The sequence below is a fragment of the Pseudozyma flocculosa genome (genome assembly GCF_000417875.1).
Source record: "Pseudozyma flocculosa PF-1 unplaced genomic scaffold scaffold00011, whole genome shotgun sequence".
NCBI lineage: Eukaryota > Fungi > Basidiomycota > Ustilaginomycetes > Ustilaginales > Ustilaginaceae > Pseudozyma > Pseudozyma flocculosa.
The window spans coordinates 313,292-338,754 of record NW_006920879.1 but is presented as its reverse complement, the minus strand read 5'-3'; the positions used below and the strand labels follow the sequence as shown (position 1 = coordinate 338,754).

General features: G+C 64.9%; 7 protein-coding genes across 7 annotated transcripts; 4 read left to right on the top strand and 3 right to left on the bottom strand.

Moving 5' to 3' along the window:
- Window positions 1-2,905: 2,905 nt before the first annotated feature.
- PFL1_03599 (uncharacterized protein) lies at window positions 2,906-3,604 on the bottom strand (the record flags this gene model as incomplete). Its single annotated transcript, XM_007881118.1, has 3 exons — window positions 2,906-3,201; window positions 3,307-3,439; window positions 3,536-3,604. 3 exons carry the CDS (start codon window positions 3,602-3,604, stop codon window positions 2,906-2,908), a joined length of 498 nt encoding a protein of 165 aa, XP_007879309.1.
- A 628-nt stretch (window positions 3,605-4,232) lies between these two features.
- PFL1_03598 (uncharacterized protein) lies at window positions 4,233-6,339 on the top strand (the record flags this gene model as incomplete). Its single annotated transcript, XM_007881117.1, has 3 exons — window positions 4,233-4,727; window positions 4,830-6,006; window positions 6,164-6,339. The coding sequence occupies 3 exons, from the start codon at window positions 4,233-4,235 to the stop codon at window positions 6,337-6,339; spliced, it is 1,848 nt and encodes a 615-aa protein (XP_007879308.1).
- A 238-nt stretch (window positions 6,340-6,577) lies between these two features.
- On the bottom strand, window positions 6,578-10,861 carry PFL1_03597 (uncharacterized protein; the record flags this gene model as incomplete). The annotated part of the gene is made up of 8 exons (XM_007881116.1): window positions 6,578-7,202; window positions 7,326-8,030; window positions 8,257-8,269; window positions 8,423-8,824; window positions 8,946-9,258; window positions 9,345-9,735; window positions 9,814-9,895; window positions 9,973-10,861. 8 exons carry the CDS (start codon window positions 10,859-10,861, stop codon window positions 6,578-6,580), a joined length of 3,420 nt encoding a protein of 1,139 aa, XP_007879307.1.
- A 615-nt stretch (window positions 10,862-11,476) lies between these two features.
- On the top strand, window positions 11,477-12,955 carry PFL1_03596 (uncharacterized protein; the record flags this gene model as incomplete). The annotated part of the gene is made up of 1 exon (XM_007881115.1): window positions 11,477-12,955. One exon carries the CDS (start codon window positions 11,477-11,479, stop codon window positions 12,953-12,955), a length of 1,479 nt encoding a protein of 492 aa, XP_007879306.1.
- A 1,437-nt stretch (window positions 12,956-14,392) lies between these two features.
- Window positions 14,393-17,411, top strand: PFL1_03595 (uncharacterized protein; the record flags this gene model as incomplete). Its single annotated transcript, XM_007881114.1, has 3 exons — window positions 14,393-16,725; window positions 16,823-17,130; window positions 17,248-17,411. 3 exons carry the CDS (start codon window positions 14,393-14,395, stop codon window positions 17,409-17,411), a joined length of 2,805 nt encoding a protein of 934 aa, XP_007879305.1.
- Window positions 17,412-20,110: 2,699 nt separating this feature from the next.
- PFL1_03594 (uncharacterized protein) lies at window positions 20,111-21,183 on the top strand (the record flags this gene model as incomplete). The annotated part of the gene is made up of 3 exons (XM_007881113.1): window positions 20,111-20,138; window positions 20,336-20,654; window positions 20,784-21,183. 3 exons carry the CDS (start codon window positions 20,111-20,113, stop codon window positions 21,181-21,183), a joined length of 747 nt encoding a protein of 248 aa, XP_007879304.1.
- A 700-nt stretch (window positions 21,184-21,883) lies between these two features.
- Window positions 21,884-25,243, bottom strand: PFL1_03593 (uncharacterized protein; the record flags this gene model as incomplete). The annotated part of the gene is made up of 1 exon (XM_007881112.1): window positions 21,884-25,243. One exon carries the CDS (start codon window positions 25,241-25,243, stop codon window positions 21,884-21,886), a length of 3,360 nt encoding a protein of 1,119 aa, XP_007879303.1.
- Between the last annotated feature and the right edge of the window lie 220 nt (window positions 25,244-25,463).

The following is a 25,463-nucleotide window of genomic DNA, read 5'->3' as shown; positions in this document are numbered from 1 at the left end:
GGCAGGTTGCTGTTGCTCGCTGCCCCTCCGAAACAGCGTGGTCGTCGCTATGGCTAGCGTGTGCATGGCCAGGTACAGTGCTGTTCCTACCCTACAATAGGCCCCCATCGCATCATGATGCCGTAAAAGTTTGTGATCTGCTCCTGCCTCTTTGGCTGGCAGAGGATGGTACCGGTACTGTATCGTAGGAGCTGTTGCGGCGCGAGCCGTCGAATCGGCCGGCGATGTTGATGCCTGCCGCCGCTGCTGCTGCTTGCGCTTTCGAGGGTCCAACCTGGCCCGCCGCGCAGTGTGGCACAGAAGCCGCCGCCGCCGCCGCCGCCGCTCAAGGAAGAAAAAATAAATTCTCCGCGGCCGGCCGGCCTGCACTGCAAATCGCCGGACCCTCCGTCGACTTCAGGCTCCGCCCCGATGCAGCCGGCCATGACAGCATGCCGCAGTCGGGGCGTCCCCCCTTCTAGCAAAGCGGCGTGGCGCGCAGGTGAACCGAAGAAGCAGTGCACCGTCGGGGGTGCACCGTCCAACCCCCGACGGTGAAGTAGGACGGCTGCTTGGGGCTGAAGTCATACGACGGGTTGGTGCGACGCAGTCAGCCCGAGCCCCACCCTACTTACTGTAAACAACCCCTGAGCGCCTTGTGCAGTAGGCCGCAGCCGGCTCGCCTTTGGCGGGCAAGGGCGGAAAAAGCACCAGCAACAACAGGTCGGCAGGGCGGTCGAGCGGGATCGAGATCGTTGGGAGAGGCCGCCTCGACGGCAGCAGCGCCAACAGAGAGCGACATTCCGCAGGGCAGGCAGGCAGGCAGAGACGGCGTACGGCGCTGCCGCCGACTGGCGAAGAAATTGCCCGCGGGCGGGCTTCGGCTCGGAAAAAGCAAGGAGAATTTCTGAACCTCGCTTTGGCACGGCATGCCATGGCCGGGCAAGGACCTCCTCTCGCGCCAGCCTGCCAGCTGTAGTTCGCCCTCTTAGCTTGAGCACCCACCAAGTCGCAGCACCGACAGGTACGGCCTTCCCTGCCTGCCATCGTTTGCCTCCCATCCTTGGCCCTGTGCTTTGTGCCTGCTGCCGTACTGCCTGCTCGACTCGCCATCCGCCTACCTTCTCCTCCTGGTCGCTTGGAGAGGGGTCGATGCCCGACATCCCCTCTTCTATCCGACGCGAGCTGGCCTTCCTGCCCTGGACTCGCCCGTCTCTGCTTGAACAGATCCTCGTCTGCATCGCGCTCGAAAAGACACCGAGCATGGCAGGCAGCCTTCTTCGTCGGCCGGCGGAGTACGTAGGCACTGGCTGGAATCGTCAGCTTGCACCCAAGAAGCCAAACAGCCTCCGGGCCACAAGAGTGCGGGGCACCACCTCGACCGGCTCGTGAAGAGGGCCAGACGACGCTCTGATCATCAACTTGCTTGCCGGATCTCACATTTGAGCTCACCTTGTCCTCCTTGCTCGACGGTGCTGCGGCCTGGTCCGAAGCCTCGAGGTACGGCGAATTTCGGGGCGGGGGGCAATGCACCTCTGGTTTCGGGGCTTTTCCGACGACGAAGGGGGGGGGGGGGGGTCGAAAAGCCCGGATAGGGGGCACGGCGATGTGCTGCGATGCCGGCGTCATCGTACCGTCCACGGCCTACCAGTTGCTGTCCAACCAGAAACAAGCATCTCGTCGGATTTCAAAGCACAGCGCGGCAGGTTTCAAGTTGACCCGAGGGTCTGCTCTCGTTCAAGCAAGGCAGCGTACAGTACCGGCCATCTCTTGTCGGCATCGACGGCGAGGATGCGGTGTGCTCGTACCAGTACGGAGCGGCCGGACTCTTTGCTTCCCGACGGTCGATCCGCGGACAAAGCCGACGACAGCGCGGCCGGTTCGCTCGCCGAGCTTGTCTTGGCATCGTGGACTCGCCGGTATCGAGGCCTGGCAGGCTCTTTCGTGCGTGACGCGGCTCCCTTCTCGTTCGAAAGCGTGAAGGTGTTGATGAAGGGGTCGGTGCGGCTATGGTCCGTGGGGATGGGCCGGGCTGGGTTGAGCCGGTGCAGGCAGATGTACAGTGTAGGAGACCGAGCTCTTGAGCCCGTTCGTTGTCTCGAACACCATCGTAGAGCAGGCCAGGCATGTCAAGGCTGCACACATCGAACCGCGCCTTTGATGGTCTGGTTAACCCCGCGACGAGTCGACGGCTCCTGGCCCAAGCATGGTCGAGGTTCCGATGCTCTCCATTGACCCCTCGCTCGCTTATGCTGTTCATATGACCGAAGGGAGTTCGGGCCCACACTACGAGCGATTAGCGCGCCCTGGTAGAAGAATGGCGTATAGAGAGGGTAACCCCGCGTGTCCGCGCCCTCGTCGGCCTTTGTGTTCCGAGCTCATGAAGCCAAAAAAGGCAGCCATACCCCGCCATGCTCAGGGCTGACCCCTCTCGTGGCCAGCCTTCACTCCGCACTAGGCTCAAATGCCATGCTGGCCGGCTGCTCGCGAGGGCGGGAGATGCGGGGTACCCCTGAGGGCGCCTGTAGACACCAAGCTTTGATCTCTGAGACTACGATACGAAAAAGGGATCCAGTGACGGCATTTTCGAGATCGTCTGCGTGGTCGAAGTCACGAAGGTAGCCGTGGGGTAGGTAGTACAAGTTACAGGAAAAGGACCGGTGATAGTGGTGGTGGTGGTGGTGGTGATGGTACAAATGCGTGCGTGACCGTGAGTGGAGATCTGGGGAAGGCCGTCGACAGTGCTGGCAAGCGCCGCTGACAGTAGTGTGTCTGCGAGGGTGGCCAGGCAAGCATGGGGAAGCGGGCCGCTGGGAGCGTCTTGAAAGAATCGACAGAGAGCAGGCCAGGCCGTGCTCAGTGAGGACGCCGTCGAGGCCGGCTTCCCGCACGGCGGGCTGAACGGGTCCGGACGCAGCCGCCGGCGTCACTTGCGGCTCTCGTTGCGGAGCTCACGCAGCTTGTCCTGCAACGACTTGAGCTCCTGAGCCACCTTGTCGTCCTGGTAGCCCTTTGTCTGCTCCTCGCGCTTCCTCCGGTCTCGTTCCGCTATCCGCTGCGCCTGGGCGTACGACTGCCGCGCACGTAGTCGCAGCGCTTCGTCAAACGACTTCGGCGCCGCACCCGGATCCGTTCCTCCGCTCTGACCGTTGGCGTGCTGGTGCTGCTGTTGCGGCGTGACAAAGGGATTTGGAAGGTCGTGCGGTTCTCCCACATCTTCCTCTGCTCCAAGTGCGAAATAGGGAGAGGGCAATGTTGTAGCGGTGAGAGGTGAGCGCATGCGCACGGAAGACCACCTTAGGCACGACGCTGTCGGCTGATACTCACGCCACTCCTTCTCCCGCATCCCTAATGGCGGTTGATATGTCGGTACCTGGCGTCCCTGAATCCGGTGCGGCATGTGGTCGATTTCGTGGATCATACGGTCCACTATGCGGAAGAAGAGCGGCGATGAGGCGAGCTGTGGCAGGCAGGCAGGCGAGCAGGCTAGGCCGGGGGGCGTCAGTGCAAGAACTTCGCTGGAGCGGCGCATCCTCGTCAGCCTCGGTGAGCTCACCTTTCTGGTCAGGGCCTGCGTGAGGATGGTGGCGGCTATGCGCACCAGGTAGGGTGGTAGCGGTGCCATGGCTTGTCCCTCTGCTGCAGGCCAGGCTCTGGGTTCAGTGGAAGAGAGGAGGTCGTCGTTGTCGCTGGTCAAGTGAGGGCGGGCTGCTGCCACGCTGGAAGGTGGAGGATCCCCCGCAGGCTTAGGCGAGGCGGCCCGAAAGCCGAACTCGAGGCGTTGCCCAGGAGGCGGTTTCAGGTTTTCGCCGAGTTTCCAAAAGGGTCGACTTCCCAAACTCCACATTTGAGTCTTGGACTGGAGATTTGCAGACCTGTGATTTTTGCAACGGACTTTCCAAAAGCAAAAAAATTGGATGTTCGGCAGCCGGGCGCTGAAGGACACGTCTGTTGGCAGAGATCAATGACGGACTGATCTTTGAAATAGCGACCTGCCAAAATTCTAGCACTAGAAAGTTTTCGAAAGAGCTAGCAAGTGGTCAAGCTTCGAAAAATGGAGGAGAGACTTTTTCGAAAACTGCGAAAACTTGAAACATCCTCGGAACCGAGCACTCCACTTGACCTGGGCCAGCCAAGGGGCGCGTGTTGCTCTCCACCGCGCCCCCACCTCCCTCTTCCCTGCGCTTCCGCCACTCCCACCTCCCGTCACACCCACGGCTTTTGCCACACTCTTCGCAGCGAAGATCACCACCATGGCGAGCTTGGCAGACGAGCTGCTCGCTGACCTCGGCTCAGACGGCTCCGGAGACGAGCAAGACTACCAGCAGAGCAGCGAGCAGCAGCAGCATCAACATCCAGCCGGCCACGACTCCGGCTTGACCCCGACAAACGGCAAGAAGCGGGCAGAACCATTGGCAGACGACGACGACGACGACGACGACAATACATCACATACAAACGGCAGACACGCAACCGGATCGTCTCCCAACAAGAGAGCGCATCTCGACGATGCGGACCTCGACGACCTCGACGATCTCGACAGCGGCGAAGACGACGACGCCGGTGCGGATCGCGAGTCGTTCGCCGAGGATGGCAGCACATCGACGATGCAACTCGGCAGGAACGCAGTCAAGCCGGCAGAGGAGCTCGACGAGGACGAGGTCGAGAACATTGACATGACAAAGCTCGACCACGTTCACAAGGTGGCGAGGCTGATGAGCAGCGGCAAGATCGACGGGATCCTCAAGGTGAGTTGCTGCACCGAATTGGCGTTGAATCCTCTCGGGCCTTGCAAAGAACAACTGACTGACCCTGCCGATCCTCCTCTCCTTTTGTTGCGCCGACGTCAGCAAATCGATCACTTCATGGCGCTGCCCGAGCCCGACATCGCTGGCGTGCTCGAGGAGAGTCCCGAGTACGAGCTCATCGTCAAGGCCAACAACCTCGCCGTCGACGTCGACAACGAGGTCATGCTGGTGCACAAGTTCATCCGCGATCACTACTCGCCCCGCTTCCCGGAGCTCGAGAGCCTGATCCTCAACCCGTGGGAGTTCGTCCAGGCGGTGCAGGCGCTCGGCAACGACGACGACCTGTCGCGCGCCAAGCTCGAGGGTGTGCTGCCACATGGCACCGTCGTCGTCATCAGCATGACGGCGTCGACCACCGACGGACGTCCCCTCGATGCCGCCACTTGGAAGCGCGTCCAGGAGGCGTGCGACCTGGTCTTTGAGCTCGAGACGGTGCGGCGAAGGATCCTCGGCTACGTCGAGTCGCGGATGACGTTTATCGCGCCCAACCTGTCGGCCGTCGTCGGCACGCGGACGGCCACCAAGCTCCTCGGCGTGGCGGGTGGTCTAGAAGGGCTGAGTAAGATCCCGGCGTGCAACGTGCATCTGCTCGGCGCCAACCGCAAGGCGGCGGTCGGCTTCTCGTCGCTGGCGCAGGGCGGCGGTGCGGCTCGGTCGAACGGCTTCATAGCCCAGAGCGAGCTGGTGCAGTCGACGCCAGACGACTACAAGCGGCAGGCGGTGCGCATGGTATCGGCCAAGGCGCTGCTCGCGGCGCGCGTCGACGCGGGCAAGAGCTCCGCGCGGGACGGCAGCTACGGCTACCGGCTGCACGCCGAGCTATCGCGCAAGCTCGAGAAGCTGCAGGAGCCGCCACCGCAGAAGCTGGCCAAGGTGCTGCCGATCCCAAAGGAAGGGAGCCACAAGAAGAAGCGGGGCGGTCGCCGCGCGCGGGCGGCAAAGGAGCGGTACGGCATGACGGAGCTGCGCAAGCTGGCCAACCGCGTCGAGTTTGGCAAGCAGGAGGACGAGGCGTTTGGCTACGACGAGAGCGTCGGGCTCGGCATGATTGGCAGCTCGACGGGCAAGGTCCGGGCGCAGGTGGGCGAGGACCGCAGCAAGGCGCGGATGAGCAAGGCCAACAAGAACCGCATCGCCGCGCTCAAGCAGCGTCCGACGGCGGGCTCGGCCGCCCTCGAGAGCGGCACGGCCAGCAGCCTCAGCTTCACGCCGGTGCAGGGTGAGTGTGCCCAGGCGCGCGTGCGGCTCCACCGCAGACGTGCTGCGCGACAGACGCAGACTGACGCTGACGACCCTCTCTTGGTACTTTCCCCGCCGCGCGTTTGTCTCCTGCCTCGATCCCGCTGTCCTTCTGGCTCTGGCTCTGACTCGGAAAGGCCTCGAGCTCATCGACCCGTCCAAGCAGCAAAAGGCGCAGCAGGCCAACGAAAAGTGGTTCAAGGAGGGCCAGTTTTCGCTGCTGCCCGGCGCCAAGTCGTCGACGATGCGCCAGTTTCCCGGGTCCATGGGTCCACCGCCCCCTCCGTCGTCGTCGTCGTCGTCGAGAAAGTGACGCAGCCAAGGGAGGGAGGACGCACACGGGCACACGGGCCCGGTCCACGCTCGGCATCTGGCGAGAGACGCGATGAGTTGTACGATACGACAATGCTGGGCGAGCCATACTCGCCTTCAAGGACGTGGGCGAATATCATCATCATCAAGGAGCAACGACTGGAGACTGAGCATTGATACGAGATACGAGATAGGCACAATGGGATCGGACGACACCGGAACGCGAAAGCAGGGGCGAGCTAGAGCTTGCTCTTGATGGCCTCGCCGCGCCCGGCCTCGTTGTCGGCACCGATGCGGATGACGACTTTGCCGCCGCTGCGTGCATCGGCCTGGGCAAGGAGCTGGAACCCCCTGTCTGCCTGGTCGAGGCCCTGGAGCACGGTGTCGACGACGGGGACGATGCGCTTGTCCTCGATGAAGCGCACCGCCTCGATGAATTCGCGCCGGCTGCCCATGGTGGAGCCGAGCACGTCGACATTCTTGAGCACCTCGCGCATCGTCACGCCCACCTTGGGGGCGGCCGTCATGCCAAACACGACGATGCGGCCGCCGTGCTTGATGCGCATCTTGGCCGCCGCCGCTGTGATCTCGCCGCCCGCCGAGTCGATCACAGCGTCGAGGTAGGGGCGCGACTGCGGAAGCTGCGATCCGACGGTCGCGGGCCATTTGGCGTCCTTGTAGATGGCGCCGCCCTTTGCACCCAGGCTCACCGCGCGGTCCAGCTTCTGCTGGCTACCGGCCGTGACAAAGACGTTGGCTCCCGCCGCCACGGCCATCTGCAGGGCAAGGAGGGCCACGCCGCCACCGATGCCTGTGATGAGCACGTTTTGGCCGCGCTGCACCCGCGCCTTGGTGAACAGCGCGCTGATGGACCATGGCAAGGCGTCCGATTGCGATCGCGCGGGACGATAAGAATGCAGGGTCAGCATGCCAGCGTCTAAACTGCGTCCTCGTCTTGTCGCCCAGGTGAACTGCTCGGAAACTCACCGGTATGCAGTGACGACGGCGCACGGCAGCGTGCTGGCCTGCTCGGCGGTAAGGTGCTTGGGGGCGGGCACGATGTGGTCCTTTTCAACGGCGACGTACTCGGCAAACGTGCCGACGCCGTTGGTGGCACCGGTACCTCCGAGGATGCCGAAGCCCTTGCCGCCGAGCCCGTTGGACCGCTGGACGTCGGAAGCGCCAGGCAGCTCGGCCTCGGGGCCGTCCGGGTCAGACTCCCAACCGCGGGTAGGCACGAGGAGGACGAGCTTCTGCGGGTGGTTGTTCTCCATCTGCCAGTCAGCGGGCGCGACAACGACACCGGCGGCGTCGCAGCCCATGGTCGAGTTCTTGTAGATGAGGCCCGGGTAGGCGCCCACCATCGACCACTCGTCGCGGCGATTGAAGCCGGCGGCGACGACCTTGACCAGCACCTGGTCCGGGTTGGGGCGGGGCGTGGGCACGTCGCGGACCAGGGCGAGGTTGCGCGCGCCCTTCTTGGGTTCGCCCGGGGGCTTTTCGAGCTGCAGGGCCTTCATGCTGTCCTTGACGCCGGCGGGGAGCTGGACCATGGTCGAGTTGGCGTCCGAGGCGGAGGCGGAAGAGGCAGTATCGGAGCTGCCGCCAGAGCTGTGCAGGGCTTGGAAGTACTCGTCGATGGCTTGCTTGACGACCTGGATGACGTCCTTGTCCTCAATCGTGGGAGGGTAGCTGCGGCGGAGGGGAGCGGTGGTGGTGGTTGCAAAGGTGGACGAGGCAGGCGTGGCCCGATGGCGAAGGTAGAGTGTGTGTGAGAGAGACGAGCATGGTCAGCGTCTGTGCACACACCTCCACGAAGCGAGCACGTCAGAGTGCCGCCGACGAAAAGCCACGGGAGAGAGGGCAAAATCCGGAGAAGGCGGAGCGAAGGTGCTTAACCCCGCATTCGGCCACTCACTCAATGGGCGCGTCTGCGCGGGGTCCGGCAACGAAACAAAAAGCCGGTGCCGGGCAACAGAGTGCAGGCAGCAGCAGCAAAATCAGAGGTAGTGTCAGCGGTGAGATCCTCTCCACGTCTACTCGGACCCGGCGCGACGACGACGACGACGACCGCCAGCACTCACCCTTCTTGCCCTCGGCGGCATTTTCGACCGCCTGGCGCAGGCTCCTGCGAAGCGTCTTGCCGCTCCGCGTCTTGGGCAGCTTCTGCGCCTCGACGAGGCCCGAGAGCTGGGCGATGGGGCCCATCTCCTTGCGGATGTGGTCGTTGATGCTCTTGAGCATGGCCTTGGCCGAGTCGTGGTGGATCGACGTCTGCGGCTTGCCACCCGTGGCAGCAGCGACGCGGCTGTGGGCCACGACGATCGCAAACGGCGACTGGCCCTTCATCTTGTCCGGAGCTCCCACCACGGCGCACTCGACCACGTCCGGGTGCGACGTCACCACCTGCTCGATCAGGCCCGTGCCGAGGCGGTGGGCGCTGACGTTGATCAGGTCGTCGGACCTGGACAGGATGCTCACGTAGCCTGCGCACCGAGACGCGGACGCGGACGACGGGGAGATGAGCCGAAGAGATGACCGGGTCAGGTTCCAAGTCCGCCACGGCGTGCGCTCCGGTCAGCGTCGCGATCGCGCACGACCACTCACCATCCGGGTCGATGACGCCCTGGTCACCCGTCTCGAACCAGTCACCCTTGCCCTCAAACCTCTCAAAGTAGCTCTTGCGGAAACGCTCCGGGTTCATCCACAGGCCGCCGAGGAAGCTGGGGGCGAGCGGGGTGCGAAGGACGAGGTTGCCCATCTTGCCGCGCGGCAGCTCGTTGCCGTCGTCGTCGACGATGACCACGTCCATGCCGGGCATCGGCATGCCTGCCGAGCCCGGGCGGGCGGGAAGGGGACCGAATGCGCCGGAAAGCAAGAGGCCCGTGATGGGCGAGCCAGACTCGCTCGACCAGAAGTTCTGCAGAGGACGGGACGGTAGAAGACGCCAGTTCAGTACGTGCGGTGAGGATGTCGAGCTGCCTTCACCCGCATCGGCCCACTCACATCGTTGGTCTGAGCGCCCGGCGCCGCGAGCTCCTTGAGCAGCCGCTCGAACCTGCTGACAATCTGCGGCTCGGACCTCTCTCCCGCAAGGAAGAGGGCGCGCAGGCTTCGCAGGTCGATGCCCTCGCCGCGCATCAGCTTGGCGTCGGGGTCGAGGCCGACAATGGCCCGGAGCGCCGTGGGGGCGCAGAAGAGCTGGGTGACGCGATACTGGGAGCAGATCCTCCACCAGATGCCGGCGTCGGGGATGATGGGCTTGCCCTCGTAGACGATCGACGTGGCGCCGAGCAGCAGCGGGCCGTAGTGGATGTACGAGTGTCCGACGACCCAGCCCAGGTCGGAAGCGCAGAACATGGTGTCGTTGGGCGTCATCCCCATCATGTTCTCGATTCTGTTTCGTCGTCGAGCGTTGTAGGAGGTCAGCACGGCGGGAGAGCCCTCGGCTGTACAATCTACCGCAACGACTCACGAGAAGCGCAGCGCCACGATATGGCCGCCCGACAGCCGGCAGACACCCTTGGGTGCGCCCGTCGTGCCGCTGGTATAGATGGCTGAAAAGTGAGGACGACGGTGGTCAGCAGCGATGCGAGGCGATTTTATCGCCCTGGACGCCCGCCAGCCAACTCACTGTAGATCGGATCCTCGCTGGCGACGGGAACACACTCCCAGCACAAGCTGCGGCCGTCCTTGCCGTTCTGGGTGAGCTCGCTCTCGAGCTCCCAGTCCCACTCGGGCAGGCCGGCGGGGCCCTTGCGGGCGCACTTGGGAGGGGTGTGGCCCTTGATGGTGTGCCTGCGGAGGAAGAGGAGGCCGGCCTCGGGCTTGTGCTGCGACACCTGGAGGGCCTCGTCGACGAGGGGCTTGTAGGCCACGGGGCCCTTTGGTTCGAGGCCGCAGCTGGCGGCGATGACAATCTTGCAGCGCGAGTCCTCGATGCGCTTTGCGAGCTCCCTGGGCGCGAATCCGCCAAAGACGACCGAGTGGACGGCGCCGATGCGGGCGCAGGCGAGCATGGCGACCGACGTCTCGGGGACCATGGGCATGTAGATGACGACGGCATCGCCCTTGCGCACGCCCTTGTGGCGGAGGATGCCGGCGACGGTCTGGACCTGCTCGAGAAGCTCGAGGTAGGTGACGGAGCGGGCCTGCTGGGTCTGGAACGAGAGGGGCGAGACGTGCTGGAGCGCGACGCGGTGAGCGCCGGGAGCGAGGGCGAGGTGCGGCGTGTGGGGCGAGACGGTGAGGGGCGGTGCCGCCGAGTGGTGGGGAGCGTAAACGTGTCGGTCGAGGGCGTTGTAGCACGTGTTGAGCTGGGCGCCGGGGAACCAGGTGTTGCCGTTGGGGTCGAGGTAGGGTGCGTCCTTGTTGGCCGACTTGCCAAAGGCGACGGTGGGGGGCTTGTGCCAGTGGATCTTGGAAGCGGCCCTGAGCCAGAAGTCGTCCTTGTGGTGGATCGACTGCTGGTGGATGAGCACCTGCGGGTGGTGGCGTGCAAAGTCGGACGCCGGCGAAGACATGGCGGGCGAGGGTTGCGGGGGAACGGAAGATAGACGGAGATGGAGCAGGATGAGGACGAAAAGGGGAAGACAGGCAGTCGGTGCACTGCTGGCTGGTTATAAGGGGGCCAGGTCAGGCCAGCTCGAGGCAGGTCGAGCGGCGGTAGCGGATGGAAGGGCAGCCCGCCAAGCTGGGTACCATATGCATGGCCTACCGAGACTGAGAGGGAGAAGAGACAGACGGGCAGGCGGCGTGGCGGGCAGGTCAGCAGCGGGCCATCATCGGACCTCGGCAACTGCAGAGAAGCCGGCAGCGGCAGCAGCCATCGACGGCGATGATGCATATGGTGGTAGGCGCCCTTCAACCGTCGACGCGCAGCTCCCAAAAGTGCAAAAGTGCGGGGTAAGTTGACCACGACGTACGGCATCCGAAGCCAGGCAGCTGCAAGCAGGCTGCACGGGCCCTGCCTGCCTGCCCTGCCTGCCTGTGTTTGCTTCGCTTCCTGGCAGCGTGGCCTTAAACCCGCCGCACGCCGACCGCAGCTCTCGCTCGCTGCTCGTCGTCATCCTTCCTCGCTCCGCACCGCCGCAGCTTTCCTTCCATCCTCGCCGCCCCTCGGCAGCCAGCCCAACGCCATGCCCGCAAAGATCCCCTTCCTGCCCGCCTCGTCGTCGCTCCAGGAAAAGCTCATCGAGGCCTCTTCCCCCCAGCGCATCCGCGCACAGCTCCTCGTCTTCCTCCTCATCCTCGGCGTCGGCCTCGTCCGCCACTACATCTACCCTCACACCGCCAGAGCCCGCTCCAACCGCACAGTACACCACGGCCATGCCCACCAGGAAGAGACCATCGCACAGGTGCACTCCATCCTCATCTACCCCATAAAGAGCTGCGCCGCCGTCCAGCTCGACGCCGCCCAGCTCGGCCAGAACGGCCTCGACCTCGACCGAAGATGGATGGTCGTCACTAGGCACAAGCGCAAGGCCGACGGCAGCTACGAGGAGCAGCACAAGTGGGCAAAGGTGGCACTGCGCGAGGACCCGCGCCTCACCCTCGTCGTACCCACCGTCGACGAAGCGAACAACCTCCTCCGCCTGCGCATCTCCGACCATGCGTCCGCCGCTTCTCAACTTGGCAACATCGAGACACCGCTCCGCCCCTCGCAACACCAGCTGTCCTCCTGGAAGCTGCTTGAAAAGGTAGACATGTGGGGTGACTACGCAGACGGTCGCATCGCCGAGTCGGCGTCACGCCCTTCGCCCCTGGACTCCTCTGCCAGTCCGACAATGACGCCCAGCGAGTGGCTGAGCACCTTCCTCGGATATCCCGTCCTGCTGCTCCACTTTGACCTGCACTCGGACGTACGCCGCGCCGCCTTCCCAATCTACCGGCCTCCTACCGACATCGACGCCTGGTCCACCAGCGAGAAGGAACAACTGCTACAGCCCCAAGGACTGGCATTCGCCGACGAGTACCCGCTGCTCGTATCGACCGTAGAGTCGCTCAAGGCGGTCCAGGAGCAGATCCAAGATGCTGCTCGGGCATCTTTACCGGGCGGGGCGGGCGGAGACGGCCGCGGCGGACGAGCGATTGGCGGCCTGAACGCAGAGCTGTGGGAGGCGAAGGGCAAGCTCGACATGATCCGCTTCCGACCCAACATCGTCCTCTGCTCCTTGTCCGACGACGCGGAAGCCTATCCTGCCTTTTCAGAGGACTCGTGGGACCGCATCACCATCCTCGCCTCGTCCGCCGACCACGACTCGACACCGACACAGACGGCGCTGGCCATTGTGGCACGGTGCCAGCGCTGTCTCCTCACCGCCGTCGATCCGACCACGGCCGAAAGGGACGCCAGCGTTCCGCTCAAGTTCCTCTCGCGAACTAGGATGCGGTACAAGAAGACGCCCAACCCGCTCGGAAGCCAGCTGGGCGCCGTGCTGCCGGGCAAGGAGAGAAAGGGCCCCTGCTTTGGCGTCTATGCCATCCCGATTCCTTCGCCTCGGGCCGGAGATGGCGCACCGGGGAAGGGCGAGCGGGGACAGTACGGAGAGATACGCCGAGGCGATGCGGTCAGGGTGCGATGGAGGCCAGCGACGTTGGACGACGAGGAGCGGTAGCGTTGGCCTCTGTTGGCGCCCCTGGCAAACGCGGTCGCCCGTCGTAGATAGATCCGCCCAACCAGAGAGAGAGTCCCTTATCCATCGACAATGATAGCCGTCCGTCTGATGGAGATCCGATTGGCGCTTGTTACATCGCCGCCGCGTTGCCGCGGTTCAGGACGGCTGCGCCGACAGATATCGACGCCGGTCTGCATCGTACCTCGCCATCCTTTCTCCATTATTGCACGGCATCTCAAAGGGCCCGCTCGGACCTGGCCACAGCCTCCATACTGTCCCCCCACCACCCAGGCACCACCCAGCTGGGCCAACCCATCTGCACGTCCAGGCATCCATCAACGCTCGGTCCCCCTTGCACCCCCACCATACATATGAATCTCCTCCCTCCCATCCAGCGTCGCCTCATACGACCCTATCTCGACACCCCATGATCGTATCCGCCCCAGACCTGGTCAGAAACGTTCCTACAGCGTCGCCGATGCCGTAGCTGCCCAAAAAAACGGCAAAACGGGTTTTTTTTGCACAAGGTGAGATTCGAACTCACGAACCCGAAGGACGAGGGAAGCAGCACTCCCGAAGGGCGTGCCACGATATTCAAATTCTTAAATCTCGCGCGTTTAACCCCTTCGCTACTTGTGCCCATTGTTCTCGGGTCCGAACTTTTTGCGTTTATGACACCTGTCGTCACGGCTGGATGCGGGGGGCGCCTTTCCTGCTGGGGCGATGGAGGGACGCTGCGACGTCGAATTTAGATGGAAGGTCTGGTAGAGTAGAGTCGACAGGTTGGAGGGTCGACGGCGGCACGAGTGTCGACGGGCAGGCCTGGATGCACAGCGAGGCGAGCCTCTAGGCAGGCAGAGGCTAGGGTGCGTTGCTCTCTCTGATGGCTGCAGGGTCGCCGGCCAAAGGCAACTGGCCGGCGAGAGGGAGAAATTCCGGCGTCGATGGCAATGGGCGAGCGAGGGGGTGCAGTCGTCGTCGTCGTCGATTTGCAGCAGAGGCCGGCCGGCCGCCTGGCTGGCTTGCTTGCTTGGCTCTCTGTGGCAGCAGTCGGCCCCTCCACTGGGCGAGCGAGTCTGAGTCCGGTGTGGCTGCCGACGACGGGCGGGCTGCTTTGGCCCCCCTTCCCCCTCGGCCCCCTCCTGACCCACACCACCCGCTGCTGCTCGGCCAGCCAGCTCTTCTCCGTCGTACCACCACCACCGCCTGCTCTTCAACAACCTGGCTCTGCCCTCGCCGCCTCTCTCCCTCTACCCTCACCCCGCTTGCTCACCCGCCACCCCGACGTCTACTGACCGCCGTCGCCCTACCGGACACCCGCATCTCGGCCTGCAAACGACGAGGGGCTTACCCGTGCAGCCCAACCACACCGTCCCTCGCCGCTGTGCAGTCCGACCACGCAAGCGCCCCCGTCGTCGGCCCTCGGCGTCGCCCACCATGTCCTCACCCCACCACTACTTTGGCTCCCAGTCTGGCGGCCGCGCCGTCTCGCCACCCCTCTCCGACGACGGCTACAACGACCCGAGGCGATCCACTGACCAAGAGGACCACCAGCTCCAGCAGGACATCGATGCCGCGCGCCAGATGAGCAAGGCCCGCGTTCGAGACTCGCCCCCACCGCAGTCGTCGGTCGCAGGCGCCACCGCCTCCAGCCGTCCCGGCCGTAGCCGCAAGCTGTCCAACGCCCCCCGCGCCGACGACCAGGACCCCGATGCAGAGCCCTACTACCACGAGGGCATGTCGCAGTCGCCCACCGCCATCCCCCGCCGCTCCGCCCCGTCCGCATCTGCCGCCGCCCGCTTCTACCAGCAGCAGCGCCACGGCTCCAACGCCAGCCTCGACAGCCAGCAGCACTACATCGACCACCGCAACCAGGCACACTCCCTCAGCGCCCACGCCTCCTCGCCCCTGGCACTGCGCGCAAAGTCGTCGCTCTCGCGCACGCCGATGCGCAGCCCCAACGTCTACTTTGGCGGCAACCCGCACGACGAGGAGCCCGACGAAGAGGCCGTCGCCGACGACGCTCACAGCGGCGACTTTGATCATGCCACCCTGGGCCAGCGCAGGCCCAGCAGGCACTCGAACTCGGCCCAGTCCGGCGGCCGGGAGCACGACGCCGACATGTACGGCGGCGCCCGGGCTTCTTCGCCGCGGACCATGTCGCGGAGGCCGTCGATGCTCGAGGACGACGTCTGCTTCCCCATGCACGAGCAGCACCTCACTGACGCCGACGTCGGCGGCCCCAACCTCGAGCACGACGGCTTCGAGGGGCACGAGGTGCATGGCCACGAGGACCGCCCTGTTCCCCCGGGCTACCCGTTCTGCTTCGACATCAAGGCTCTCGAGGACTTCGCCGCCGAGGAGCGCGAGAGGATCGGCATGTCGAGCTCGTGGACCAACGCCGGGCCTGCGTCTGGCCTCCGGATCCGCAACCAGGCCGCTGCCCAGAAGGGAGCGGGCACGGGACCGGCGTACGGCTTCTCGCCGGATAGCGATGACGCTACGTTCTACAGCAGGCGGCCGAGGAAGCTGAGCGCCTCGGCAGGTGCGCTGGGAAGCAGCAAGTATCAGAGGAAGCTCGCCCTCTTCGAGGGTGGTGGCAGTGCTCCGCCGCCCGTCGCGGGTGCGGGCGCGAGCACCAGCATCCTCGGCAGCGGCTCGGCGCTGGCCAACGAGCGGTCCAAGTCGACCGCCAAGACGCCGTTGCTGGACAAGGACACGCTGCCCAGCTACCACGGCACGCACGACGAGGGCCGCAACGGTCCGGCACGGATGCCGTCCAGCGGGGCCCTCAGCGCGCCAAACATGGGCCGCGCGCGCTCAGGAACGGGCGCCTACAGCGGCGCCGAGAAGCCCTACCGCTTCACCTTTTACTCAAACGCCCTGCCCAGCACGATCCATGCGCGCCACCTCGCCGAGCTTCCGGCCGAGGGGCAGACGTTCGAGGAGCTCTTCACGGGACGCCCGTCGACGACCGACTCGCCACCGCAGGAGAGCAACGCCGAGGGCGAGAGCCGGGGTGCCAGCCGCGGCACCAGCCGGGCGCCGACGATCAACAACCACACTGCCGGCGGCAATGGCGCTTCGAAGCCGTCTTCGCTGGGTCAGGTGCTTGCGGGCCTCAGCCGGATGGAGGGCACGACGGCGCCGCCGACGGGGGCCAACACCCCGCTGCAGGTGACAGAGGCTCAGATGAACGGCGCGCGGCCACTGGGCGGGCTGGCGTCCGGGGCCAAGAACGGCTTTGCCGCGCCGGCGCGCGCGCTGCCCGGCGGCGGGATCCGGATGGACCAGGACCCGGAGGCCAACACGTGGTGGCTCGACGTGCTCTCGCCCACCGACCAGGAGATGAAGCTGCTGAGCCGCGTGTTTGGCATCCACCCGCTGACGACCGAGGACATCCTGATGGAGGAGACGCGCGAAAAGATCGAGCTGTTCCGCAACTACTACCTGGTCTGCTTCCGGTCCTTTGACCAGGACCCGTACAGCCCGACCTACCTGGAGCCGCTCAACATGTACATCATCGTCTTCCGCGAGGGCACGCTCTCGTTCCACTTCCGCGGCACGCCGCACCCGCAAAACGTCCGCCGGCGCATCAAGCAGCTCAAGGACTACATCAACGTGACCTCGGACTGGATCTCGTACGCGCTCATCGACGACATCACCGACGCCTTTGGCCCGCTCATCCAGAGCATCGAGTACGAGGTCGACAGCATCGACGAGCTCGTCCTTATCCTCAAAGAGGCCGAGCAGAGCGACATGCTCCGGAGGTGAGTCCCGAGTGGGGGCCAAATTGTTGCTCTGACGTGGGTGACACACTCACGCATCTTCTGTCTTGCTCGCCCCGCCCCGTCTCGCCCCGGACAGGATCGGCACGTGCCGCAAAAAGGTCATGGGCCTGCTGCGGCTGATGGGCAACAAGGCCGACGTGGTCAAGGGCCTTGCGAAGCGGTGCAACGAGAACTGGTCGGTGGCGCCCAAGAGCGACATTGGCCTCTACCTCTCCGACATTCAGGACCACCTCATCACCATGACGCAGAACCTCAACCACTATGAAAAGATCCTGTCGCGCTCGCACTCCAACTACCTCGCCCAGATCTCGATTGAAATGACCGACGCCAACAACCAGATCAACGATGTCCTCTCCAAGCTCACGGCGCTCGGTACCGTCATTGGTGAGTTGCGGGATGGGCCGGGGATTTGCGGCGAAGGTCGACGGTGCGTTGCGTAGCGCGGACGACGAGGCTGACATGTTGACTGTCATCGGCCGCCTCTGCCTCTCCCTCTCACAGTCCCGATGAACGTCATCACCGGTCTGTGGGGCATGAACGTCCACGTGCCGGGCCAGGACGACGAGGAGACGCTGCGGTGGTTTGGCGGCATCTGCGCCGTCATGGTCGTCCTCGCCGTGTCGGGCTACATTGCCACGACGCGGTACCTCGAACGCAGCCGCTGAGGCGTCGTCGTCGTCGCCATCGATGCCTGCTTCGCCATCACTCTTCTGTCTTGTATCCTCTACATCCTCTCCCCCTCTGCCTATCGCACACCTTCTCACACACCCGCACTGCGCCGCCTGGATCCGCTAGACAGACTCATGAGCATTTGCAACAGGTCCATATGAAGACGTGGCTTCCACACTTTTGCTTTTTCCGTCTGCCTGCCGACGGGTCTCCGAAGATCGCGTCTACCCCCGCCCTTGTCGTCGTCGTATCCAGCCGCCGGCCCGCTGCAATGCATGCTGGGGTACATCGAGATGTCCATCCGAGCCTGTGCTCCTGCTGCAGACGAGTGTGCGGAGAGGGGCCGTCGTCGTACGCTCAACGATGCCCTTCGGTACCGAAGAGGTCGATCCGGGCCCAGTTGGGGGGTTTCGACGCTTGGCAGGTCGCTCCGATGCCCGTCCGCCATGTCGTCACCACCCACGGTTCCTTCGCTCTCGACGCGCAACCGGCGATTCGGCCGGACACCAGGCAGCAGGCGATCATGACAACGTGACGAATGTCCGCACCCAAGCAAACCTCTCGACACCCGCAAGCTGTACGTACATGCCGCTGTCATGGTGATGACGGGGGGGAAGGAGCCCTTGCTCGAGGCAATCTTTGCAATTAACGGATCTCGATCGCTCGAGGGTCCTGTAGCCTAACTACGCCGATCAGGACGAGACGAGAGGGTCACTCTCGAGGGCGAAGACGGTCCAAGCAAGGCCGGCAATGGGCTTCGTCTGCACGGCGAGTGCGAAAGAGGAAGGCGCGCCGTGTAGCGTCGCAGAGAGCGGCGTCGGTGCGTGCCGAAACGAAGCAGCCAGCGCGGTGCTCTTTCCCGACTCGACGTGATGATGGCCTCAAGGGCTCGCCATCGTCGACGAGGCAGGCTCGGGACCAGGCCGAGCAACGAGCTGCGAGGGAGCGCACCGCCGTTCATCGTCGAGAGCGAGGCAAGGAGCGAAAGAGCCAGAGGCGCTTCAGCACGATGACGGCACGGATGACGAAGGGCGCCAGCGGCCTTTGGGAGCTTTCCCTCGGGTTTCTGCCCTCGACCGCCAAGAGGGGCCAGCCAGGCCGGCAGGAGGTCGGCTCGGCAAGGCACCGTGAAAATCCTCCACCTCGCTTGCTTGCGCTCGTACTCGGGGGCCTGCATCCGCCTTTGCCGCCGCCTGCCAGCCGCTGTCTCGCCCCCGACCCTCGACGAGCTGCTGCTTGCTTTAGCGTGCTGGCTGAGCGGATGATCGCCTTTGCTTGCTGGCTCGCCCTAGCCCGCCATCATACCGCCAGGTGATCCACAGCGACCGGGGGTCAGATCGGAGTACTAGTGCGACCGAACAAGTCAAGCAGCCCGCTCGCCAGCAAAGTCAGAGTGCCGTGCGTTGTGGGCACGGCCAGGCAGAGCTTTACTGTAAAATTAGGGCCGTGAGACGCTGGCTGGCTGGCTTGCTAGCTGCCGCCGTTGTCGTCGTCGACGTCGTCGTCATCGATGCTGCCTGCCTGCCGCCAGCTTGCCTTTTCGCCCCACCCTCGCCGGTGCCCGCGGAGGCTGTGAAAGAGTCGATCAGAGAGGCGGTGCGGCGCGGTGCAGTGCAGACGTGCGTGCAGCCTTTTTGCAGCGGAAAGAGGTGCGTTGGGGGCCGGTAGCAGCGCCCTTTTCCCAGAGCCCGTCTTGGATGGCGCCCGCTCGACGCCTGGCTGTGCCCCGGGTCGGAGCGAAGGCACAGCCAAACGAGAAAAATCCGAACGGCCAAGGCAGGCTAGGGCGACCAAGACGACGGGGGTTTGCTTGACATCTCGCTCCGGTTCGGACGGCCTGGCCTGGCGGCGTAGCGCGAAATGCAGACGACTTTTCGAAAGGAAGCCTCGCGAAACAGGACGTGGACGTGCCACGCCAAACCGTCGGGGGGCCGGCCAGACAACTCGACCTCAGGTCGGCGGCGGGCGGGGTCGACCAACTCTCTACGCCCAGAGCCGTCTGGCTTCAAGCCCCGACCCCACCGACAGAGGCCCCCCGCGCAGCGTTTCGACGGAGGGCCCTTAGCCTAGCCTGCCGCTTTTTGCTCTGCGTCGGCGGATGCGTGCGTGCGTGCCGTTTGGCTTCTTGGCTGTGTTGGTTGTCAGGCCAGGGCCAGGGCGGGGCAGGCGGGCGATTCCGACGTCGATGTAATCGCGCACGCTGCCCCTTCCTTGCCTGACGCAGCAGCAGCTCCTGCCCGGCCTGCCCAGCCAGCCTGGCCGCCTGCCCGCCTGCCCGCCTGGCGCTAGGGGTCCGCTCGGTGCCCTGACGGGATGCATCAGCCTGCCCGCCTGCCTGCCTGCCCGCGATCCAGCACCAACCTCACAGCAGCGGCACAGCATCATCGGCATGACCGCCCATCGGTTGGGCGCCGCCGTAGAGCCTCCAAGCTCAAATACCCGCCCAGCCGCCAAGGCTGCCTCCGGCCTCGGCCGCATCCCTTCTTCCCCTGCTGCTCCGTCGTTCCATCCTACCGTCACCACCACCACCACCATCACCATAGCGGCCTCATCCCGGCAGCTTGCGCCCGCCCCTAGGCAGTCCATCCTTCCGCCCTTCCGCCAGACCTCTACCTGCCTTGCTCTCTGACGACGCCGCGCCAGACTCGCGCATCACCTCCGCTCACGACTCGCCGCCCCCCGTAACCTGCCCACCATGTTCAAGTTCTTCTGCGTCGGCATTGGTAGGTGTCACGCTTGTCTGCCTCTGCCTCTTCGGGCGCTGCCTCCCAAACGCCAGTTCGAGTAGCGCCGTTTCGGGCGACGTCGGTGTGGGCGATGGCGTGGGCGCACAGTGCGGTCTCGCACCGCTGCGAAGAGACGAAGTCGGCAGTTGACTGACCCCGATCCTCTTTCTGCCTCTGCATTCGCTCTCGTACAGGTCAACTCCTCACGTTCGCCGCCTTGGTGCTGGTGATTCTGGCCAACGTCGGCCAGCTGACCAACAACATCGTCGCGCGCAACATCCGCTTCGTCTCGCTCGACACCACCGGACTCCAGGACGCCATCTCGCGCTCTGGCGGCGCCGCACCCAACAACCTGTACGCCTCGGACCAGCGCTCGACCATCGCTGCCGGCAACGGCATCAAGCGCGACTACCAGTGGGGCCTCTACAACTACTGCGGCGGTGAGCCCAGCGGCAGCAACCGTGACTGCGTCGACAGCACGTTCAACTTCAAGTGGGACCCTGTCAACGCGCTGTGAGTATCCAAGGCGGCGTCCATGTCGAGCCGTTCCCTTATCCATCTGGCAGATGACACAGCGGGACGAGTAGACTGACCCACCCTCTCGCGCTCCGATACGTGACTGCTCATCTGTCTCTTTATCAGCCTGGCCGACACTCCTCAGGGCGCGCGGAACGAGGTGCAGAGCTTCCTGCCCCAGAACACGTTCACGGACTCGGACTACCTCCGCAAGTACTCGCAGGCCGCCTTCTGGCTCATTTTCATCGGCACCATCCTCACCGGCCTCGCCTGGCTGACGGGATTCACCGCCAACCGGTTCGGCTTCTTCGGTGCCGCCATCTTCGCCTTCCTGGCCGCCCTGGCCCTTGGCGTCGGCGCGGCCATCGAGACGGCAATCTACACAAAGGCCCGCGACGCCATCGGCAACCAGTACGGCCTCAACCTCGACTACGGAAACGCCCTCTGGTTCATCTGGGCCGCCTTTGTTGGCTGCGTCCTCTCGATCGTGCCCTATCTCATCTCATGCTGCACCGGTCGAGACTAAGTGCGCGGCGGCAGCAGCAGCAGCAGAAGCAGCAGCAGCCGCGGTGATCGGGTGCGCTTGGCCGTCACGCCCGCCTTGTGCCGCTGTCTGGGCCGACCGATTCCATATACCCAAGGCGGTCCAACAGCGGGCATCGAGCTGCGACGGTCAAGATCCGCTCTGGTTTCGCCCACGCTTACTCCTGAACTCGCGACGAGCATCACGCACGCGGCCACTTGCGCCTTGGCAAACGACTCGAACGGCGGATTGTATTTGTTCCGGGCCCTTCACGACTGCCCTTGCCCTTCCTTCCTCTCCACACTGCTCCCTGCCAATCGCTCGATGGCCTGCTCCTCGCTCGATTCCATCCTCTTGCTCCATCCTCTAATCCCCTCCTAACCCAATCTCCCAGCTCGCCCTTTACCCAGATTTCCAACCTCTCTTCGCTGTACATAACCAGTCCACGTTGACGATGCCATGTACGCTCTCCCACGGGCAACGATGTCGCTGATGCGCAGCCAGCCGCGCGTGTCGAGCGTGAAGGAACCGAAGGGCAGCAAGGCGAGTGAGGGGATATCGAGGGGATGGATTCGTCGACCTGGCCCATCATCAAAAGAGGATCGCCCAACGCGGTCCGGATCACGATATTGCTACAAAGCTCGACGGTTTCGATCTCGTGGCTGTTGACTCGTCTGTCCGACGAACTGATGTCGAACGCAAGCTAAACCTGCATCTGGACCTTTGCGATCCTGGCGTTGAGCTCGAGGATCTTGGCTTTGGCCTCGGTGAGGAGCCTAGTCTCGCTGCCGAGCATCATCTCGACCCTCCTCAGCTGCTCCCTCCCCATTCCGCCCACACCAGCACCACCGCCGCTCGCGACGTTGGCTTCCTGGCTAAAGGTGTCCTTGGCCACCTGCCTCTGCTGGGCGCGCGCGGCCTTCTGCTTTTCCTCGACCATCTGCTGCAGCGACGGACGTAGCAGGTTGAGGTGGTGCTGCAGCAGCTCCGACTTGGCCTTCAATCCTCCTCCACCCGACGTCGTCGTCGTCGTCGTCGTCGTCGTCGTGGCCTTGCCGTCCTTGTCCGCTTTGCCGTCCGCAACGACGCCGACCTCCTTGGCGATGCGGCCCAGCTCGTCGAACCACCGCTTCTCGTAGATGCTCAGGCTGGGCTGGTGGCGATCCATGAGCTTCTGCAGCGCCTTGTCCGTCCGTCTCGTCAGCTCATGCTGGCGCGCCCGGATGCGCCGCAGCCTCTCGTCGAGCCCGCCAGCGCCCGAGACGCGCTCGCACCGCTTGCGGATCGCGTCGAGCTTGTCGAGCATCCGCGTCATCTCGCGCACCTGCAGGTCCAGCCGCGCCTGCACCGCGTTGCCCGCCTGCACCACGTCGCGGATCTCGACGCGGTAGCCCTCCACCGTCTTGCCCAGCTGCCTCAGCGTGTCCGGAGTCACCTGAAGCTCCGACGACGACGAAGACCCGTCCCCAGAGCCCGCGGCCGCGCGGCGTGGCTGGGATGGCAGACCCTTGAGCGTACCGCTCTGGTTGAAGAGCGCGGGCGGCGTGAATGGCGTCCCGTCGCCGAGCAGCGAGACGTAGGCTCGCGGGCGGTCCGGGCGAGTCGCAGCGTCGGCTGCCGTGCCGCGGCGAGGTCCCTGCGCAGCGCCGCGGGAGACAAGGTCGTCGGTGTCGATCCTCAGGCTCAGCTCGAGTGCGACGAGCTGCAGGTCCTGAGTTACCGCCATGAAGGAGTACGATAGGTAGACGTCCGAGAGGATGCAGACCGCCACGATCGGATTCATCGATGGCGCGCTTGCCTCGCCCGCCGTAACCGTCTTGACGATCCAGACGACCTCAGTCGTCTCGCCGTGGTGCAGCAGCTTGGTCAGGGCCTTCTCCCGGCCCTGCTGACCGTCCTGCTGTTCGAGCTCCAGGTCCTCTTCAGAGGGCAGGTTGAGCACGTCGATGAGCTTGCCGGCCCACCTGGCGAAGCCAAGGCACTGGGCGCCGAGGGCGTGGTAGACGTAGAGCGTGTCGCGGTAGAGCGGGTCCGCGACAAAGCAGGGGCGATTGCGCGCAGACGCGTCGAGCAGGACGTCGGAGCTCTCGCTCTGGCCGTGCTTGCTCGACTCCATCACCGAGTCGAGCAATCCGAGATCGATAGTCTCGTACATCAGCAGCGTCGGCAGCGCCTCGTTGCTCGACAAGGTCAGGCTGTCAAAGTCGAGCGCGACGCTCTCGTCGCCCTCGTCCTCAGTGTCCGAGAGGCCATAGCGATTGGTGCGCACCGGCTTGGCGCTCTTGCGCGCAGCGCGCTGGCGCGACTCGCCCTTCCCCCACTTAGGCTCGACCGGCTCGAGCAGCACGCCGACGTCGACGCGGCCGTCGTGGCCGACGAGCGCGACGATGCCGAGGCCGGAGATGCTGCCCTGGCTCGTGCCGGGCTGACCCAGCCTATCGAGCCACGACCAGGCAATGTCGCAGGCGGCGCTCTCCCTTTCGTCGCACAGCTCCACGGGCGCCGGCCTGAGCAAGAACGGCCCTTGGGCCCGAGGTGCATTCTTGCCACCAGAGGAAGCGATCTCCTCGGCGAAGGCCCAAGAAGGAGGGTGCAGACGTATCGGAATGTCGTGGCTGACGTCGAGAGCATCGTCGGCGGCCGGGTCTGCGCCGTCGGGCAAGGCAGACAGCCGGTCGAGGTCCATGGCAGATGTCGACCTGTAGCGGCTAGCACGGTCCGGGCCCGGCGTGGCCGCCGAGCGAGCGCGGCTGGCGGATCGTTCGCGCTGTCCGCCCGATTTATCGCCGACTTGCTTCAGGAGGGCGTTGAGGAAGCGCAGTCGCATCTCGGACTCGAGCTCGGCATCGCCTCCCTCGGCCTGGCTCCCGTCGGTGGCGGAGAGCTTCAGCGTCGTGAGGCGGGATAGCAGGTGGATGTACGAGGGCGGCACCATGGCGTTGCGGGGCATAAAGGGGCAGATAGCCCAAACGTCTCCGTTCTTCATGAGGCCCAGCACGGTAAAGGCCGACCAGTCGTCGGCGCGGCGCGAGGACTTGGCCTTGGACGCCCAAGCCTCGTCTTCGATGTCGTCAAACATGGTGCGAGCGCTGGTCGACGTCTGCGTGATGCAGAGAGTGAAGCTGACGGCGATGCGGGAGTCGTCGTCATCGGCCGTGAGGCCAAAGGACGAGTGTATGCCGGGAGTGCCCGCTCGGCTCCTAGACGGCGAGGCTGCGGAAGCCTCTTGCCCCTTGCGGAAGGGCACGGGGGAGGAGTAGATGGATGCTGCCAGGGAAGCGGCGGTGGGCGTGGCCGAGCGAGAGCGGCTGTGGAGGTGACTGGCGCCGGAGGTGTGGGTGCGAGGCAGGAGCGACACGACCTGCTGCGGCTCTTCCGTGTCCCGTGAGACGTCGTACTCGCGGAGGAGGCCGTCGTCGGTGAGCACGAGGAGGCTGGTGCCTGCCTCGCCCCATGGGTGCCACTGCACCTTTGCGATGCGATTCAGGCCGTGGACGGAGTGGTAGTAGGGCGCGACGGGGACGGAGCGGGAGGCAATCTCGCCGCCGACTTGCTTGCTGTAGCCAGAGCGTGGCAGGACGAGGAGCGTGACGGTGTACTCGCCGACGACTGCGAGCAGCTTTCCAGTCGGATTGACGAGGAGGTGTCGGATCTCCCAGTCGATGTGGGCAGGGTCGGTGGGCTCGAGGACCTTGTAAGACAGGCCGGAGCTCGAGGTGGAGGGGGAGGGGGACATGGGCTGGTGCTTGACGGACGCCTTTGCATCGAGGAGAGAGGCGATGCGGACCTCGCCGTTTGCGGCGAGGATGAGGTCGGTGTTCCTGACGGCCATGAGGCGAGGGTTGGTGGAGTGCTGTGCGAGGTGAGGGTGGTTTGTGGTGTGAGCCGCAGCGGTGCCGCTGAAGATGGGGTGCGATTCGAGTCCCTCTAGCCATTTGGGGTCGGGGAGCGTCGGGTCAGGGGACTGTGGATACGGCGGTGCCGCTGCATCTGGATCATTGCGCGCCATCTGCTGCTGAGCTTGGTTGGCCGAGGCGGCCAACTGGGCGGAGAGGAAGCTCATCCTCGTCGGAACACGGGCGGGCGTGTTTGCGACCGGCGGAGGTATGGGCGGGAAGGGGCGTACAGAGGCAGTAGCGGGTTGCGGATAGGCCTCGAGCCTTGAGGATGCAGCAAGGGCGAGGCGTGCCAGGGACGAGGAGATGGGAGGATGAAGGCAATGCGATGGATGAGTTGGGCCAAGAAGGAGACAGAGAGAGAGGGCGGGCGCAACGCTTGACATG